Below are 15,576 nucleotides of genomic sequence, written 5' to 3' on the forward strand. Positions count from 1 at the left end.
AGTACCAATTTAACCGTCACCTCATCCCGCATAAAATGAGACCCTACCTAAGACAATCGCCCCAAAAAAAAAAAATATGGCTCAGAATATGGAGACATTAAAACATATTTTTTTTTGTTTTAAAAAAGCTGTTATTGTGTAAAACTTAAGTAAATAAAAAAGTATACATATTAGGTATCGCTGCATCTGTATCGACCAGCTCTATAAAAATATCACATGACCTAACCCCTCAGGTGAACACTGTTAAAAATAAATTAAAAAAAACAGTGTAAAAAAAGCTATTTTTTGTCATCTTACATCACAAAAAGTGTAATAGCAAGCGATCAAAAAGTCATATGCGCCCCAAAATAGCGCCAATCAAACCGTAATCTCATCCTGTAAAAAATGAGACCCTAACTAAAATCGCCCAAAAACTGAAAAAACTATAGCTATGGAGACACTAGTGACTATGGAGACACTAAAACATTCTTTTTTTTGTTTCAAAAATGAAATCATTGTGTAAAACTTACATAAATATTTTTTTTAATACATATTAGGTATTGACGCATCTGTGAAAACCTGCTCTATAAAAATACCGCATGATCTAACCAGATGAATGTTGTAAATAACAAAAAATAAAAACTGTGCCAAAACAGCTATTTCTTGTTACCTTGCCTCACAAATAGTGTAATATAGAGCAACCAAAAATCATATGTACCCTAAACTAGTACCAGCAAAACCTCTACCCTATCCCATAGTTTCTAAAATGGGGTAACTTTTTGGGAGTTTCTACTCTAGGAGTGCATCAGGGGGGCTTCAAATGGGACATGGTGTAAAAAAAACCAGTCCAGCAAAATCTGCCTTCCAAAAACCATATGGCATTCCTTTCCTTCAGCGGTTTATGACCACATATGGGGTGTTTCTGTAAACTACAGAATCAGGGCCATAAATATTGACCCTTGCTTTGTAACTATAAAAAAAAATATTAAAATGAAAAATCTGCCAAAAAAGTGAAATTTTGAAATTGTATCTCTATTGTGGAACACCTAAAGGGTTAACAACGTTTGTAAAACCAGTTTTGAATACCTTGAGGGGTGTAGTTTCTAGAATGGGGTCATTTTTGGGTGTTTTTTTTTTATTTCTGAGAAATTTCAAGATTTAATTCTAAAGTTCTAAGCCTTGTAACGTCCCCCAAAAATAAAATTTCATTCCCCAAATGATCCAAACATTAAGTAGACATATGGGGAATGTAAAGTAATAACTATTTTTGTAGGTATTACTATGTACTATAGAAGTAGAGAAATTGAAACTTGGAAATTTGCAAATTTTTCCAAATTTTTCCAAATTTTGTATTTTTTTTAATAAAAATGTGTTTTTTTTTAACTTTATTTTACCAGTGCCATGAAGTACAATATGTGACGAAAAAAACTCTCAGAATGGCCTGGATAAGTCTAAGCGTTTTAAAGTTATCATCACTTAAAGTGACACTGGTCAGATTTGCACAAAATGGCCTGGTCCTTAAAGTATAACTGCCATCTTTTTCTTTTTTTGGAGTATTGGATTGTGGTGATTAATATCTCCTTGGTGGCCCTATTTCAATTTTCACTGTGTACTCAATTACCCCTTAATTCCACAGTTTTGTTCCCTCTACTGCCTACTTTTACCTGTGCTTAAAATCAGGTTGCTATGCAGGTCCGTCTTCTGTGTTGAAGGACGGAGCAGAAGCACGCAGCGTGCAAGGTCAGATTACAGACAGCCAGGGACTGTAAGTAAATGATTAAAGCCAGGTCCTCCCCAGCAGCTGATAACAGTGCCTGGGCTGTGTGCACTTCTCCCTGTCCCTGCGCTTGGCAGACGCTCCCTCACTCAGCAGAGCTGGAGAAGTAGAGTTGAAGCAGTGCAGACCAGGGAAGGGAGATCTGCTGTCTGCTCAGTGTATAAATGACAGCAACATGTGGCAAGAGGACCCCTTTGTGCTGCAGGAGATTAACCCTTTAGGGGGAGGGATGTGGTTACTGACACTTTTGGGGGGCTATTGTTACTGGCTAGTGAGGGCAGGCGGGATTAGCCTCAGGGTGAGGGCAGTGGCGGCCATCTTAACTAAGTGAATTAGTGAAATTGCAGTTTTATGCAGACTGGTTGCTAAGGGCTGAATCTTATTAAATTTGAAGTAATTTAGTCTAATAGTGTCATGGTCTTACCTCCTTGCTGTTCCCTTCGTTTGACATGTGCTGGCGGCCATCTTGGTTTCTGGGTTTTCTTGTAGCCTCCCACCCTGCGGCTCCTCCTTCCCACTGGGAGGAGCTGGATGCCCAGCTCATATATATAGGAGGTCTGTGGCTTCAGTTCCTTGCTTGGTCCTCCTGTGTTCACATGCTTCCAAGACTGCTGCTGCTTCTGGTTCCTGATCCTGGCCTCGTCTGACTACCCCGTTGGTTCCTGATTCCGGCTTCGTCTGACTACCCCGTTGGTTCCTGATTCCGGCTTCGTCTGACTACCCCGTTGGTTCCTGTTCCTGGCTTCGTCTGACTACCCTTCTGGTTCCTGACCTCTGTCTCCGCAAGACCCTGCTTCGGTTTAGCCATCCGTTCGGACTTTGCTTACGGCTTGCTCTTCAATAAAACCTTCTTATTTTCCACTTATCTCTTGTTGTACGTCTGGTTCATGGTTCCATAACATTAGGACCAAGCCATGAATTCTGACGGTACAGGGCCACCCTCGCTACCTACGCTGGTTGCCAGACTTGATCAGCAGGATCACCTGTTGGGTCGGTTCGCTGTGGCATTGCAAACCCTGCTTGAACGCACGGCTCATTTAGCTTCCGTTGCCGATGGGTCGGTTGTCGCTCCTGGGCCCGCTCCTACTGCCGCTCCGGTTGTTGCGCCAGAGTCTACCCTGACACCTGTTGCTGCGCCTGTGGTGTTTCAGGGTATGACCGGTTCTGCCCCCCTTCCACAGCGCTTTGGGGGAGAGCCAACTCAGTGCCGAGGTTTCCTTAACCAGGTGGGCATTTACTTCGAGTTGCTGCCACATGCCTTTCCTACTGAGAGATCAAGGGTGGGCTTCTTGATCTCGCTGCTCTCGGACAAGGCCTTGGCCTGGGCCAGCCCTTTATGGGAGAACAACAATCCGGTGGTTGCCGAGTTTTCCGGTTTTGTTGCTTCTCTTCGGAAGGTATTCGATGTGCCGGCTCGTGCTGCCTCTGCTGCGAAGCTCCTTATGTCCATCAGACAGGGTTCACGATCCGTAGCTGAATACGCCATTGAGTTTCGTACCCTGGCAGCAGAGGTGGGCTGGAATAATGAGGCTCTGGTCGCTGCTTTCTCTCATGGTCTCTCGGATGCCTTGAAGGATGAGGTTGCAGCTAAGGACCTACCAGTGGAGCTCGAGTCTCTTATTTCTTTCCTGATTTTGATTGACACCAGACTCAGGGAGAGACCTTCCTTTAAGGAGAGCCTGCGGAGGTCTCCTAACAGATTGGCGCCTACGTTTGCTGTCCCACCCGTGCCTCCCTCTCCTCCCACGCCTCCTGGGGATGACTTGTCTGGGGGTGAGCCCATGCAGCGGGGGTTTGCTCGCCTGTCTGAGGGGGAGAGGGTGCTCCGGAGACGCGAGGGCCGATGCATGTACTGTGGTCTCGGTGGGCATTTTCGGTTGGCATGTCCGAACCGTCCGGGAGAACGCTCGCACCTGAGGTCCTGTCGGGGGCAGATCTTGGGTGGAGTCTCCTCGTCCCCGGTTTCCCGTGTTGACAAACCACTGATCACGGTTGTCCTCTCCTGGGTCGGGGGCTCGGTGACGACCCAGGCGTTGGTGGACTCTGGTGCTGGTGGTTTGTTCATTGATAGAGTGTTCGTTGCCGCCAATTCCATTCCTCTGCAGCCTCGAGGTTCCCCACTGGCTCTTGAGGCGATAGACGGCAGACCCCTTCTGCCGCCACACGTGACTCATGAGACCCTTCCAGTGGGGATAGCCATTGGTGCCGTTCACAGAGAGTCGGTCTGTCTCCAGGTTATTTCGTCTCCACACTACTCGGTGGTCTTGGGGTACCCCTGGCTCCAGAAGCATAATCCGACTTTCGATTGGAGATCGGTCGAGATCCTCTCGTGGTCACCGCAGTGTGGGGCTAGTTGCATCCATGGGCCTGTCAAGTTGCTGTGTACTTCCTCGGACTCTCTGTTGCCTCCTGAATACGAAGAGTACCGGGATGTATTCGATAAGGTGCGCGCGGTTGCCCTACCTCCGCACCGCCCATACGATTGTGCCATAGAGTTACAATCCGGTGCCGTTCCTCCTCGTGGCAAAGTCTATCCACTGTCGGTAGCGGAGAATGAGGCCATGGAGGAGTACGTGAGGGAGGCGCTTTCACGCGGACACATTCGCAAATCCTCGTCCCCGGCAGGGGCTGGATTTTTCTTTGTGAAAAAGAAGGGCGGCGAGTTGAGGCCTTGCATCGATTACAGGGGTCTCAATCGCATCACGATCAAGAACGCTTACCCGATACCCTTGATTTCCGAGCTGTTCGATCGCCTCAAAGGGGCCACGGTCTTTACCAAACTCGACCTGAGGGCGGCATATAACCTGGTAAGGATCAAGGCGGGCGATGAGTGGAAGACCGCGTTTAACACCAGGACCGGTCATTATGAATCCTTGGTTATGCCCTTTGGGTTGTGCAATGCGCCCGCAGTCTTCCAGGAATTCATCTCTCTTTCTCCTTGGCCTACCACCCTCAGTCCAATGGGGCCGCAGAACGATCCAATCAGGCCTTGGAGCAATTCCTTCGTTGCTATGTCTCCGATCACCAAGACAATTGGGTTGACCTCCTGCCTTGGGCTGAGTTTGCCAGGAACACGGCGGTGAACTCTTCCTCTGGGACGTCTCCCTTCATGGCCAATTATGGGTTCCAACCTGCCGTGTTACCGGAGGTATTCTCTCCCCAGGATATTCCGGCTGTGGAGGATCACCTTTCCGTCCTACGTGCTTCTTGGGTACAGATCCAGAGGTCCCTTGAGGTCTCTGCGCAGCGCCAGAAACTCCAGGCTGATCGCAGACGAGCGCCCGCTCCTTCCTACCAGGTCGGAGACCGCGTATGGTTGTCCACCCGCAACCTCAACCTTCGAGTGCCCACTCCCAAGCTGGCGCCTCGCTTTGTTGGTCCCTTCCGAGTGCTTCGCAGGGTAAACCCGGTAGCCTATGCCCTTGCGCTTCCTCCTGGCATGCGGATCTCCAACGTGTTTCATGTCTCCCTGTTGAAGCCACTGGTGTGTAATCGTTTCACTTCCTCGATTCCTCGGCCTCGTCCGGTCCAAGTGGGCAATCGTGAGGAGTATGAGGTGAGCAATATCCTGGACTCACGCCTGGTCCGCGGCCGGGTGCAGTTTTTGGTCCATTGGCGTGGTTATGGCCCAGAGGAGCGTTCCTGGGTTCCCTCCGCAGATGTCCATGCTCCTGCTTTGCTCCGAGCCTTCCACGCACGCTTCCCTCAGAAACCGTTCCTTACTCCGCGGAGGAGGGGCCCTTGAGGGGGAGGTACTGTCATGGTCTTACCTCCTTGCTGTTCCCTTCGTTTGACATGTGCTGGCGGCCATCTTGGTTTCTGGGTTTTCTTGTAGCCTCCCACCCTGCGGCTCCTCCTTCCCACTGGGAGGAGCTGGATGCCCAGCTCATATATATAGGAGGTCTGTGGCTTCAGTTCCTTGCTTGGTCCTCCTGTGTTCACATGCTTCCAAGACTGCTGCTGCTTCTGGTTCCTGATCCTGGCCTCGTCTGACTACCCCGTTGGTTCCTGATTCCGGCTTCGTCTGACTACCCCGTTGGTTCCTGATTCCGGCTTCGTCTGACTACCCCGTTGGTTCCTGTTCCTGGCTTCGTCTGACTACCCTTCTGGTTCCTGACCTCTGTCTCCGCAATGACCCTGCTTCGGTTTAGCCATCCGTTCGGACTTTGCTTACGGCTTGCTCTTCAATAAAACCTTCTTATTTTCCACTTATCTCTTGTTGTACGTCTGGTTCATGGTTCCATAACAAATAGTAACTGATTCTGGAATATCATGTTATTAGTAACTACATATATGAAAATTGAAATTAGAGTCTAAGTGTGACAGTTATCCTTTAAGGTGAAAATGAGCCCGGTCCCTAAGGGGTTAAGGGTTCACATACTTTTAAGCACCATATTCTAAGGCCACCAGGATAATGTCATGCATTAAATGAGGCATGGACTCGCAGGGGAAGGATGTAATATTACGACTGTACAAACCGTTGGTGCGGCCTCATCTGCAATACGCAGTCCAGTTCTGGGCACCAGTACATAGAAAGGATGCACTGCAGCTGGAAAAAGTACAGAGGAGAGCGACTAAACTGATAAGGGGCATGGAGGGTCTTAGTTATGAAGAAAGATTAAAAGAACTGAATTTATTTAGTCTTGAGAAGAGACGTCTAGTGAATGACATGATTAACCGATACAAATATATAAATGGGCCATACAAAAAATACGGTGAAAAACTGTTCCATGTAAAATGCCCTCAAAAGACAAGGGAGCACTGCCTCCGACTGGAGATGAAAAAGTTAAATCTCCAGAAGTGTCAAAGCTTCTTTACTGTAAGAACTGTGAATCTGTGGAATAGACTTCCTCAGGACGTGGTCACAGCAGAAACGGTGGACAGTTTTATAAAGGGTTTAGATGAATTCTTAAAAGTAAACAACATTAATGCTTATGAAAACATGTAGAAATCAACTATGTAACCACTTTCAAGCATATTAAAATTCATTCAAGTAGAAATAAAAGATCACAGTTTATCCAGGAAATACAGTATCATAGATATTACTGTTGAAAAGGGGAGCTACAAAAAAAAATCTGATTATACTTTTAGCCAAGAATGGATAACGTGATATTATAAATAGCATATGGTGTAGACAATACTGCTGTATTAGTATAACTCCATTAAAACGGGCAATTTGCCCATCACTGTGCTGTCTGAGTCTGCATGGACTAAACTTAGACAGCAAATGGACCCCATTATAATAAAATCAGTCACACTTATGTGGAATGTCAGATCTGAGTTTTGAGTCAAAATAGGCCTATTCCTTTATGGTGCAGTCTGAGATTGGCTTGGGTCGCGCCAGGAAGCTCTTGAAGCTCTCAGTGTGAAATGTATTGGTTGTGGTTTGGACAAACCACTTCAGTTCAAGACTAGGGCCATTTGAAAAAAGGCAGGTTGTGTAGCAGGATATAGCAGGTTGTGTAGACATACTGTATACTAAACCATGGGCTGAACAAAATTACATCAACTATAATGACAAACATTCAGGGCTACAGTAGTTTATCCTTAAAAACAAGCAAATTACCCCTCTAAGGTAAAAATCACAGTGAGCAAATAGAAAGAATGAGAGAAATTAGACATCTGAAACCCATACAAAAGCCAGTCAACAACAGATAATACTTGGTAGAAAACAGGTAAGGTAGTACTTAAATGAATTACATCATTATTTTGGAATCATTCCCTTGATTGCTGATTCTCGGTTAACATATGTAGCCCAGTACACCAGATTAAAGATGGCAAAAAGGACAGGGAAGACAATGCGAGAAATTTTATCAATGCGACTGACACTGTTATAAGTTTTTTTCCCATCAAGATGTTTGAGCTCAGGATGTGGAGATGAGAGATGGGGTAGAGGCAGAGTTGCATTCTTTGTAATTGCTGCCAAGGCTGGTTCCTTGATATTGAGCATATAAGTTGTTCCCACAATGTTGTACGTTGTGTTTGATTTTTTCGCCAAGATTATAGGTTCTTTAATCTAGGAAAAAAATACAATCTTATTATTGATATGAACTAAATAGAATATAAACTATGACCACTGTTTAGAATCCTCAATAATGAAAACTAGACAAGGAGGGTGGTATTCAAAATACAGAGTGTCCTACAAAATTTGTTTTAGGAAAATCTGCAATAGAGACATGTATTCATTTTTTTAATATTACAATATGGGATTTGGCCTTATGTTCAGTTCAGCAGCAACTACAGCAGCCTTATGACTACTACTACTTACAATCTATTGTCATAGGGTGTCATATTGTCATTTATTAAAAGTTCTATTCCATAAAACTGGAATAGAAAAGTCTAAAATGTTTGTACAAGCCCGAGTGTATACACAAATTTTCCACATTTTTGCCCTTTCAATACCAATTTTGCTACTTTTCTAATAAAGTGGGTAGGGGTGTGGACTGGAAAGTGTGGCTACAAGGTCCGGCAGATTTAAAATGGCTCAAATTACACCTGAAATTTGAGAGAGCTCCTGGCTGCTGTATATTGCAGAATTGCAGACCCTGACACACGGAACTACTGCATACTAAGGCTACTTTCACACTTGCGTTCAGAGCGGATCCGTCTGCATTATATTGCAAAAAAATTTCTAAGTGTGAAAGTAGCCTCAGACGGATCCGTCCAGACTTTACATTGAAAGTCAATGGGGGACGGATCATTTTGAAGATTGAGCCATATTGTGTCATCTTCAAACGGATCCGTCCCCATTGACTTACAATGTAAGTCTGGACGGATCCGCTTGCCTCCGCACGGCCAGGCGGAGCGGAGGCTGAACACTGCTAGACTGATGCATTCTGAGCGGATCCGCGTCCACTCAGAATGCATTAGGGCAGTACGGATGCGTTCGGGGCCGCTTGTGAGCCCCTTCAAACGGAGCTCACAAGCGGACACCCGAACGCTAGTGTGAAAGTAGCCTAAAATGACTACTAAAAATTAAGAAACTTATGCCTCTATATAAGCATGGCACATCTCATGCCACTGAAAATTAGGTGAAAACTGGCATTACAGATACCAGTCTTGAAAAATTCCCCCATAGTATGTAACAACTGGTAATGTGCTCACATTAATACAATGCCAGCAAAGTGCTCCCCATGAATAATGACAGCAGAGCATCATCAATAAATAATACTGATAATAGTGTCCCACATAAATAGTTGCAACATAGCCCCCGACAGCCATGGAATTAAATGACAGAATTATTGCTGTGTAAAGCGGCTTCAATGCGGTTAATGCATAACTATTTATGCAACTCCCACTGAAGTCATTGAAAGCATTATAAATACATAGACAGCAAGCTCCTTCTTGTGTTGGGTGACAGCAGCTATTTGTGGGTGATTTGCCAGCTCTTTCCCACTTTGAAACCCCTGAACAATGTACGACTAGGCAGGAGAAAAAATATTTAGGAGTAGACCACTCTCTTTTCTAGCATTCAACTGATTAGGACTGCATCTATCGATTATTTTAGTAATCAAGAATTCTATCGATTAATCCAACTATTAGTCAAGTGCTCTAATAAGAAAAAATTAATTAAAGGTTGTTTTCCTTTATAAAAACTCATCAGCCCTCCCTCCGTGCCATCAGCAGACCCACCTGCCATCAGTCCTCAGCGACATCAGTCCCCTCCATGCCCTCAATCCCCCCCATGCCATCAGCTTCCCCCAGTGCCATCAATCCTCTGTGCCATCAGCTCCCCCTATGCCATCAGTACTCTGTGCCACACCCTCATGCCATCAGTACTGTGCCATAAGCCCACCCAGTAGTGTGCCATTTGCCCCATGCCATCAGTACTGTGCCATCACCCCACCATGCTATCAGTTCTTTGTGCCATGACCCCACATGCCATCAGTACTCTGTGCCATCACCCCCATGTAATCATTACTGTGGCATCAGCCCCCCATGGGATCAGTACTGTGCTATCACCCCACAATGCCATTAGTCCTCTGTGCCATCTTCCTGCCATGTCAGTCCTCTGTGCTATCACCCCCATGCTATCAGTACTCTATTCCATCATCCCCTATGCCATCAGTTCTCTGTGCTATCACCACCCATGCCAGTTCTCTGTGCCATCACCCCCATACCATCAGTTCTCTGTTCCATCCGCCCCATGCCATCAGTTCTGTGCCATCCGCCCCATACCATCAGTTCTCTGTGCCATCCGCCCCATGCCATCAGTTCTCTGTGCCATCACCCCCATGCCTTCAGTTCTCTGTGCCATCACACCCCCATGCCATCAGTTCTCTGTGCCATTACCCCCATGCCATCAGTTCTCTGTGCCATCACCCCCCATGCCATCAGTACTCTGTGCCAACAGTACCCTTCATGCCATCAGTACTCTGTGCTATCAGTCCCCCCCTACGCCATCAGTCCCCACCCCACACCATCAGTCCTCCATGCCCTCCACTTCTATCAATCCCCAGCGTCAGTACTTACCTTTCCTGTAGGGGCGCCGCCGACACTCCACAACTTTTGAGCCTCTTCTTCTGTGCGTGATGCACTGTCGTCCTGACGTCACACACAGTCAGTTCATAATGCACGCTAAGTGCACTATGCCCTGACGATGTGTCTGGATACAGCGCGGTGCAGACTGGTAGAGGACCACGGATCGTGAATAATAACAAGAGCTTCACTCACGCTCCGTGGTCACGTGACACAAACAAATCCTCGGTGCAAAAAATTTAGCTTCTAGGATTTTTTTGTGTCAAGTTACTCGATTTAATCGAGTAATCGTTGCAGCCCTACAACAGATTATGCATACACAATATTGGCTTTTACCTATTCTACACCTATTTTATATAAAAATGCTTTACTTACTTCCTGAACTGTGCTCTCAATATTTTGCCTTGTCACGGATATATAGAAATTGACGGTTTACATCAACATTCGCAGCCTAATTGATGTGGTAGTTGATAAGGAACCACACACTGCATCCCAATGTTAAAGGGATTGTCCCATCTTGACATTTATGATAAATTGATAGGATATGCCATAAATGGCTTATCTCGAGAAGGGGCCCTGCCATGAATTGAGAGCAAGCCATGTATGCACAAGCTTTCTCAATGAATTTCTATGAGACTTCCAGAAATAGCCGAGCATGCTCACTTGGCTACTTTGGAAAGTCTCATAGCAGTGAATGGAGAGAAAGCTGTATTTGTTACTCTTGAGATAGGGGCAAGTCCCAGATGTGTCCAGCGAAGTCCCAGTTATGGCATATCCTGTCAATATGTCATAAATATCCAGATAGGACTACCCCTTTAAGAGTACAGGGCAGGAAAGTATCAAAGGGATAACTGAATTATTGGATTCATGTTAACTCACCTTAAAGGTTTGACCTTCCTGAGCTCTTTTGCCATCCCAGGCCCATCCTCTTTTGGTGAAGTAATTGACTGTAGCAAATTCAATAAGTGCCGAGAAGACAAAAGCATAGCACACTGCCATAAACCAATCCATTGCAGTGGCATAGGCAACCTTGGGCAGAGAGTTCCGTGCACTGATACTTAACGTTGTCATTGTCAAAACAGTTGTGACCCCTAAAGAGGAAAGATAAGCAATCAGACAAACTATGTAACATTACTGCGAAAAAGATGCTAGGCAAAAATAATAATGGATATCAGTCCTACAATCTACACTGATACAATGCTACACAATTAAGAGGGGTTGCATATATAAGAAAAAAAAGTATTTATTTTCCAAAAGCAGCCTCACTCACGTCTATGGAATGTCTTTGCTATTTCAGTTCAGTCCTACTTAAAGGGGTTATCCAATAGTAGAAATACCCTCCCACAATGCCCGGGCCCCTCCTACAGACAATACTAAGGCTACTTTCACACTGCCGTTTCTGGGTCCGCTTGTGAGATCCGTTTCAGGGCTCTCACAAACAGTGCAAAACAGATCAGTTTAGCCCCGATGCATTCTGAATGGATAAGGATCCACTCAGAATGCATCAGTTTGCCTCTGTTCAGCCTCCATTCTGCTCTGGAGGCGGACACCAAAGCGCTGCTTGCAGCGTTTTGATGTCCGCCTGACAATGCGGAGCCAAACGGATCCGTCCTGACTTACAATGGGGGACGGATTTGTTTTCACTGACACAATATGGTGCAATTGAAAACGGATCCAGTTTAAGTCAAAACGTATCCTTTTTTTTGTTCATGATAATGCAAAAGGATCCATTCTGAACAGATACAAGCGTTTGCATTATCGGTGCCGATCCGTCTGTGCAGATACAAGACGGATCTGCACCTAACGCAGGTGTGAAAGTAGCCTTATCCGGTTCCAGATCCCTGCATGGCCGCCAATGCATTTCCCCGTTACATGGATCAAAACATCCGGCAATGGGGGGGGGGGGGGCAGCAAATAGCAGGCCATGATGGTGACCAGCCTCCATCGCGTCAACCACATCACCTGTTATAAAATGGCATGACCCCGTTTTACCTATATATCAGAGTTACTTTACATTGAAATCTTGTCTGTCAGATGAGTGTTAAAATGTCATCTTTAAATAACCGGAGGTTTTAGCCTATTGTGATGCTTTGTGGCCATTATGAAAACTGCTAAATTTTAGGATTTCTTTTCATTTATTAAAATATTCAAACAAAAAAAATCTACAAACATTTAAAAATGCTTATCCAAACAGGTAAGGTATGCATCAGTTTAGGTTGTGGTGTGCTTTCTTGGGCAAAAATCCACCTTCATCCAACTAGGAATCCAACATGCAAGAAGAGTTGCTTATTTAAAAACACAGGGGCACATTTCTTAAAACCAGCGTTTTATTAAACCGCTAAGCTGGAGGTGGATCCACTGAAGTTATAAAGAGGCGCTAGCCTGTTCATAACTTCGGCAGATCCTCTATCAGTTCTAAATGTAAGACAGCTTCCTTTCTGAAACAGGCGTAGAAAATGGTAAATGAGATGGGCGCACGAACACTTTTTTAGACCTGTCATGAGCGGGGAGAAAGCACAATCTGCCCCTGAAATGCGCCTGATATAGCTGTATTTCAGCATCATACATGACCCCCATTGTGATAATGGCCAAATAGAACTAGACCCGAGGGTACCAATAACCCAGGAGAGGAAATTATTTAATCAAGTGAACTTCGTGAAATTCGTTTCGTGTACAATCAAACAAATTTGATTCTTGTCTGAATCAATTCTACATGAATAAAATATGCCCAATTGTCCTGGAAATTGGTATATGACACTCTGAGGTCTCATAGGAGTCAGAATTGTATATCTTTTTGTTATCACTTTTTAAAATTATTATTAGTTAATGAAGTTTTGCTTAGAGATAAGCGAACCCAGTCCGTAATGCTCGGGTTCGTACCAAACATTAAGGTGTCCGGGTACCTGAACCCGAACGCGGACCTAGTATTGGCATGGCTGTAACTGGCCGATGCAGCATGTGACCTTGCAAGCATAAATGCCGGATCACATGCTGCGCCGCCATTCTGCTCTAACTAGAGAAGGGACAGAATGCTGCTGCAGTGAGGAACAGTGTTAGGCTTTTATTTGGCTAAGTCTGTGGGTGCATTTTTGGTGGGTGCAATACACCTCCTTTACACCACTGACTTAGAAATACAGTACTTAATCATGCTTTTAATTCGTGCTGCTAATCAGTCTGTTCATTATGTTCGTGACATAAACCAATATTTTGGGTTGGAAAACACCTCCTTTGCATCCGTCACATTGTAATAGTATAGTTTATCAGTCTATTACTTCTGTGGGTGACATAAACCCATTTTGGGGGGTGAAAAACATCTCCTTTGCATCCAAACAGAAATAAAAGAGTTAATCAGTCTGTTAATTCTGTGGTTGACATAAACCCATGTTTTTGGGGCACAAAATACCTCCTTTGCATCCATCACACTGTAATACATTTGTTAATCAGTCTGTTAATTCTGTCCGTGACAAACCCATTTTTTGGGTTGCAAAACACCTCTTTTGAATCCGTCACACAGAAATACAAAAGTTAATCAGTCTGTTAATTCTGTCGGAGATATAAAACCATTTTTTGGATTGCAAAACACCTACTTTGTATCGGTCACACTCTAATAGTATAGTTACCATATTTTTTGCCCTATAAGATGCACTTTTTCCCCCCAAAAGTGGGGGGAAAATGGCAGTGCGTCTTATGGGGCGAATGCTAACGCTGCTAACACTGATACACCGCCAGCCGCGATGCTGCACAGCGCAGCCAGCAATGTTTGAGTGGGGAGGGAGCCGGCATCTGGTGTTGTAATGGCAGCGGGGCCTGGTGCAGTCACTGTATTCTATTACACCGGGCCCTACTCACTGTAGTATTCATACGTAAGGCATTAATGTAGGCATTAAACTATAGCGATCCTCTGCGTACTCACTTCAAACTCCCGTAGCAGGCAGGCAGGGCCGCATAACCGTGCCATCCACAGATCCCCCATAACAGTGCCATCCACCGTTCCCCCTAACATTGCCATCCACAGATCCCCCATAACAGTGCCATCCACCGTTCCCCATAACATTGCCATCCACAAATCCCCATAGCATTGCCATCCACAGAGCCCCCATAACAGTGCCATCCACAGAGCCCCCATAACAGTGCATAATCTACAGATGCCCTCCATAACAGTGCGTCATCCACAGATCCCCCATAATAGTGTCATCCACAGACCACCATTAGTTCAAAAGCACACCTTTTGGTTCAACATATTTTTTTTCTTATTTTCCTCCTCAAAAACCTCGGTGTGTCTTATGGGCCGGTGCGCCTTATAGGGCCAAAAATACGGTAATCAGTCTGCTATTTCTGTGGGTGACATAAACCCATGTTTTTGGGGCACAAAATACCTCCTTTGCATCCATCACACTGTAATACAATTGTTAATCAGTCTGTTAATTCTGTGGGTGACATAATCCCATTTTGTGGGGGGGGGGGGGGACGACGACGACAAAACACCTCCTTTGTATCGGTCACACTGTAATAGTATAGTTAATCAGTAGTGTTGAGTGTGAATATTTTTGAATAGCAACTTTTAATTGCGAATATCGCCACTTCGAGAATTTGCTAATATTTAGAATATAGTGCTATATATTCGTATTTGCAAATAGCGTTGAATATTCTAATTGTGAATTTATTACATTGCCGATTTTCGCAAGTAAACTATGACTGGAGATCACGGATTCTTGAATTTGCAAATTTATGGAGAATATTCGGCCAAAAATTCGTGAAATATCACAAATTTGAATATTGCCTATGCCGCTCATCACTATTAATCAGTCTGGTATTTATGTGGGTGACATCAACCCATTTTTTAGGGTGCAAAACTCCTCCTTTGCATTCATCACACTGTAATAGTATAGTTAATCAGTCTGTTATTTCTGTCGGTTACAAACCTATTTTTTGGTTTGCAAACACCTCTTTTGCATCCGTCACAAAGAAATACAAAACTTAATCAGTCTATTAATTCTGTCGGTAACATAAACCCATTTTTTGGGGTTTTCATCTGTCACACTGTAATAGTATAGATAATCAGTCCAAGTGTAGACACAGACAGCAGAGGACTCCTGTACAAGGAATGTACCTGGCCCCCCACCAAACCACACATACAAATATAAACATATATGTGCAAATAAAAAACATCTTGTTAACCCCATTAGGACCTGCGGCGCAAGGTCCGCGGGGCTCTGGGGAACGATCGGTGCGGAATCGCGGCACCATGGCTGCTCTTATCAGCAGGCAGCCATGCAGGGTAAGGGCACCAAGTTGCTTTACCCGCCCGCTGCGCTGCGATTGGCTTGTCAATGAAGCCCTGG

At 45.0% G+C, this 15,576-nt stretch overlaps 1 protein-coding gene across 4 annotated transcripts in view; it reads right to left on the bottom strand.

Moving 5' to 3' along the window:
- Positions 1-6,623: 6,623 nt before the first annotated feature.
- The window catches only part of LOC122946423 (gamma-aminobutyric acid receptor subunit alpha-3-like), a 489,200-nt gene continuing 480,247 nt past the window's right edge, over positions 6,624-15,576 (bottom strand). For all 4 annotated transcript variants that reach the window (XM_044306046.1, XM_044306045.1, XM_044306044.1 and 1 more), the window contains 2 exons: positions 11,114-11,325; positions 6,624-7,772 (listed from right to left, as the gene is read on the bottom strand). In XM_044306046.1, the coding sequence (XP_044161981.1) occupies positions 7,461-7,772; positions 11,114-11,325 (524 nt within the window). In that variant the 3' untranslated portion in view covers positions 6,624-7,460. The remainder of the gene's footprint in view (positions 7,773-11,113; positions 11,326-15,576) is intronic.

Source organism: Bufo gargarizans, chromosome 9 (assembly GCF_014858855.1).
Source record: "Bufo gargarizans isolate SCDJY-AF-19 chromosome 9, ASM1485885v1, whole genome shotgun sequence".
Classification (NCBI taxonomy): Eukaryota; Metazoa; Chordata; class Amphibia; order Anura; family Bufonidae; genus Bufo; species Bufo gargarizans.